Consider the following 5,103-nt stretch of genomic DNA (forward strand, 5'->3'; position numbering starts at 1 on the left):
GCGCGCGCGTGTGTGCGTGTCTCAGGTGGGTCAGGCCAAGGACAGTTCTCTGACCAATCAGCTGATAGATTACCTGATGGGAGAGAGTGACGGTATGCCCAAGGTAATCAATACACCGCAGCCATCTCTCTTGACTCTTGGTGGATGTGACTTTTCTAGCAACGTGATTTTGTTGTGATAAATCCAAAAGTGCATCATGCTTTTATACATTTTGTTTCTTCAGTTTACTCATCACTCATTCTCCCTCTCGCTGTTTCTCCTTCTCCTTGTCTGGTGTTTGTGTGTGTCGTCTGTCTAAAACTTGAGAAGCTCAACCCTAAACTTAGGCAGAAGTGATGTTATAAATATATTGACTTGAGTCAATCAAAATGAGAAGTTATGTCAAGATGCCTGACAGCTTTAAACTAATCCTGTCCAAGTCTTTAAATAAATGTAAGTTTCTTTATCGCAAAAATGTCATGAATAACATTAATCCAGTAAGATTCATTCGCTTTGAGGTGTTTGAAATCTGTGAGATGCACTTTGTCCCCAGAGATCTGCAGGCCCCCAGCACAGTTTGCCTGTTATTAATCATCGCAGTTCTTTTCTCTAAAATATGTTCCTAACTGTTTTATCAGTCAGCTTCATACTGTGAGTAATGGGATCCTACAGGAAAACACTAGTCTCTTTTTGGGTCCGTTGGAAAACTGTGATGTCACGTATTTCCATCCACCAATCAGGATCTAGTGACATTTGGATTCTGATGGCAGTATTTTCTTAACCTTTAACTCAAAGTGTTGCTTATTAAGTCATACTTCCTGTTGTGGTGAAAAGCGCTGAAATCCAGTTTTCGGGGGCTTTATGATATGATAGTACAAGAAAAAAAAAATCAGATCTGATATAATAAATATGGCTGATTGTGAATCTGCAGTACTATTTATGGTTCATGCAATTTGTGTCAGTTCTAGTGGAAAATTCCCTGAAGGTGCAAATTTGCATGATCTCTTTAGGGTTTCCGCAAATCCTTAAAAAGTCTTAAAAAGCATTGAATTTTATTCATTTAAAAATAAGGCCTTCATTGGCATTTAATGGACGTAACTTAATCTTTCAAAAGTCTTTAAAAAGATTTTATGAATCATTTTATATCTGACATTGTAAAATCATTGTAAAATCTGAAAGAATGATGAATAAATTACTTTTCTCAGGAGGCGGGGTGCACCCTGGACAGGTTGCCAGACTATCACAGGGCCGGTCCCGAATAAAAATAGCGAAATCTCACATGTAGACTGAGAAATACAAAATTGACCAGAAGATCATCCAGAAATGCCAGATATTCCACACTTCTTTCTGTAAACTAAATAGATACTTTCATGATGATACAATAGGTTCATTGTCTTCCTTGTGTTCCACTCTAAAAAGGATTTTTTTTCGACATTTAACATAGATCACTTAAGTTTTTCTTTGCTTAATGCTACAATAAATATTTTGGCAAAAACAAATGTCCTTCAATTTTGGTTATTAGATTAAATTGGTTTTAAACACAGTTCCAAAAATGTCTTAAAAAGTCCTCCTTACCTTAACCTGCAGCAACTCTTCCTCTTTTATTTCCTTGAAAATGTGTTTGTCTCTCAGCATTAGTTTTGCAAACATTTCTTTGATTAGATTTTATTTTAATAATAGTTTTCTTATTTAATTGTATCAGGTGGAGATGAGAAGTTAAATTACAATCGTAGACATTTTTTTAAAAGGTTTTTTTAAAGAATAGTGTATTACCCATGTCCCTGATCTTACGTTTAATCAGAAGCATATTACACACAGAATGCAAACTCAATGACAGTTTCAGCACTTTCACCCAGCGATTTCATGTATGTAAATCTGACCTTGTGACAGTGAGTGCTGACCAAACTTCTGATGCTTTTTTGACCTTTCTTTCCTCTTCTTTCCAGGATGCAAAGTACCTGTTCCGTCTGTATATGGCGCTGCAGCAGTACAGGGAGGCTGCTCGCACTGCCATCATCATCGCCAGAGAAGAGCAGAATGCTGGTACAAACGTATTCAACACTATGTACCAATAACGTCAGCCATGATGCGTTAACCAACCGTAATCATACACGTAGGTTAATCGTGTTTCTGAAATTTTGAACATTTATTTTGCATTTTTCTCTCACAGGGAACTATCGCAACGCCCATGACGTACTGTTCAGCATGTACACAGAGCTGCAGGCCCAGAAGATAAAAATCCCTGCTGAGATGGCCACAAATCTCATGATCCTCCACTCTTACCTGCTGGTCAAGGTCAGTGCACACCTGCAATGTGCTTGTTCATAGACCGGATATAAAGATGGACAAAATGACAGTTTCCCCAAAGTGTAACTTTTCAATCTAGATTGTCCCCTGGTGTATAGGTCATAAAGCCCGCCCCTCTATGTTAGTGACTTAGGCCAAACTAAAAATTCAAAGTACACAAAAAGTAAATTTTTCCTGAACTGAAGGTAGTTCTCATCACCCTGATGATTGTTCAAGTGATCGTTTTTATGGTAAGTTCAGTTTTAATAAGTTATTCAATTCTACAAAAAGGGGATTACTGCCATTATTGACAGCTGTGACAGCCAATCCATATGCCAGTGTTCAATATGGCTGCTCGCAATTGTTCAAACAGGTGTTTTGACAGGAATGTTCCCACCGCAGAGATCACTACAGCGCAGATGCTGCCTCCCAATGACGTCACCAGTGCAAGCTGGCAGCAGCCAAAAATTAGCATCAGCATCATCACAATTAACCATAGCTGTTAATGCATCGTGCTAACCATACTAGCAGCAAGTGTTCGGGTAATCTCCACCCTCTCACTAAAAGATGGTCTCCTCTAGCTCCAAATGTCCAAGATGGTGATGGTCAAAATGCCAGATTCAAGGCTTCAAAACAGGAGTCAGAAAAAAATAAGTGGGTAACGTCACGGTGGCTCCATCTATTATTGAACATGGTCCTACATGATAAAGGCTTTCCACCTTAACATTTTATAAATGTGTAGTGTTCCTGAATTGTAAATTCTGTTTTTATGTAGATTCATGTAAAGAGGGGAGATCATCTGAAAGGGGCACGCATGCTCATTCGTGTCAGCAACAACATCAGCAAGTTCCCTGAGCGTGAGTCCACACAGAATTTTCCACTGTCCAATTCACTGGAAAACAAAATTGAAATGAAGCGTTTTTTAAAAAAAAGCCAACAGAAGTCTCATCAGTGTTTGTGTTTGCAGATGTCGTTCCTATTCTGACTTCGGCAGTCATCGAATGTCACCGAGCCGGACTGAAGAACTCGGCCTTCAGCTTTGCTGCTATGCTGATGAGACCAGAGTACCGGAATGAGATTGATCCAAAGTACAGGAAGAAGATTGAGGCTATGGTTCGGTGAGTAACAACAATGTCCTCTCCTCTCATTTATTCTGTCAAACTTCCTCCTTCACACATACGCACTTCACCACATCTTTCCGAATTTTGCCTACTCCACCCTACATTGCATTTGAATCCTTGGCCTTGATACATTGCAGACGTCCTGATACATCGGAACTGGAGGAGGAAACTACTCCTTGTCCCTTCTGTGGCTTTCAGCTGGCACAGAACGAACTACTGTGCATCTCCTGCAAGAACAACCTGCCCTACTGCATCGCCACGGTACAAACACAGGATCACTGAATCATTCATACACTTACTGATCTAAATAGTTTCACCTATGTTAGTATTTTTAACATTTGATCTCTGTACCTTTTTCATTTTCTCAGGGTCGTCACATGCTCAGAGAAGACTGGTCTGTGTGTCCTCATTGTGAATTTCCCGCACTATACTCGCAGTTCATTTTGTAAGTGATACATCAATTTTCATCCTCTTTTTTTAACTGTAAAAAAAACTAGGGGTGGGCTGACTGACTGACTCACCATCAGTCAGTCAGTCAGTCATTTTCTGTAACCGCTTGTCCTCGTAAGGGTGGCGGGGGGGCTAGAGCCAATCCCAGCTGTCATCAGGCGGAAGGTGGGGTACACCCTGGACAGGTCTGTCGCAGGGCTGACACATATAGACAGACAACCAGTCACACTCACAGTCACAGTCACACCTAAGGGCAATTTAGAGTCACCAATCAACCTGCATGTGGGAGGAAGCCGGAGACCCTGGAGAGAACCCACGCAGACATGGAGAGAACATGCAAACTCTGCACAGAAGGGTCCCCGCCCGGACCGAACCCCGTTCCAACCAGGTTTTGAACCAGGGACCCTCTTGCTGTGAGGCAACAGTGCTAACCACGACGCCACCGTGCCGTCAAGTCAGAAAAAAAATACTATTGGGATTTTTTAAAAATCATCCAAACCAACATAGTATAGTATGTCTTCCAAAAATTATCAAAAACGTCATAGTATAGTATCGCCGAAAAATCATCAAAAATATCATAGTATAGTGTGTTGTCCAAAAATCATCAAAAACCAGTGTGTAGTATAGTATGTCATTCAAAAACCGTCCAAAACGTCATAGTGTAGTATGTCGTCCAAAAATGATCCAAAGTGACATAGTATGGTATGTCGCCGAAAAATCATCCAAAATGTCATAGTATAGTATGTACAGTACATCATAGTACAGTATGTCACAGAAAAACAATCAAAAATGTCATGGTATAGTAAGTCGTCCAAAAATCATCCAAAGTGACATAGTATAGCATGTCGTCCAAAAATGATCAAAAACCTCGCCGTATAGTGTGTCATCCAAAAATGATCAAAAAGGTCATAGTATAGTATGTTGTCCAAAAATGATCCAAAGTGACATAGTATGGTATGTCGCTGAAAAATCATCCAAAACGTCATAGTATAGTATGTAGCTGAAAAATCATCCATGGCGACATAGTATAGTATGTCATCCAAAAATCATAAAAAACTTCACAGTATAGTCTGTCAACCAAAAATTAACAAAAACATCATAGTATAGTGTGTCGTCCAAAAAATGATCCATACCAACATAGTATAGTATGTCTTCCAAAAATCATCCAAAGAGACATAGTATAGTCTGTCGTCCAAAAATAATCAAAATCCACATAGTACAGTATGTCATCCAAAAATCATCAAAAACATCATAGTATAGTATGTCA

The 5,103-nt window shown here is 39.6% G+C and overlaps 1 protein-coding gene across 1 annotated transcript; it reads left to right on the forward strand.

The window, feature by feature from the left end:
• Positions 1-30: 30 nt before the first annotated feature.
• LOC121940770 (WD repeat-containing protein 19-like) lies at positions 31-3,831 on the forward strand (the record flags this gene model as incomplete). The annotated part of the gene is made up of 7 exons (XM_042483467.1): positions 31-103; positions 1,926-2,022; positions 2,150-2,274; positions 3,041-3,122; positions 3,233-3,383; positions 3,524-3,647; positions 3,755-3,831. Coding segments are annotated over exons 1-7 (683 nt in total), but the record flags the coding sequence as incomplete, so codon positions are not given.
• Positions 3,832-5,103: the final 1,272 nt, after the last annotated feature.

The sequence above is a fragment of the Plectropomus leopardus genome, unplaced genomic scaffold (assembly GCF_008729295.1).
Source record: "Plectropomus leopardus isolate mb unplaced genomic scaffold, YSFRI_Pleo_2.0 unplaced_scaffold9390, whole genome shotgun sequence".
NCBI classification, from domain to species: domain Eukaryota; kingdom Metazoa; phylum Chordata; class Actinopteri; order Perciformes; family Serranidae; genus Plectropomus; species Plectropomus leopardus.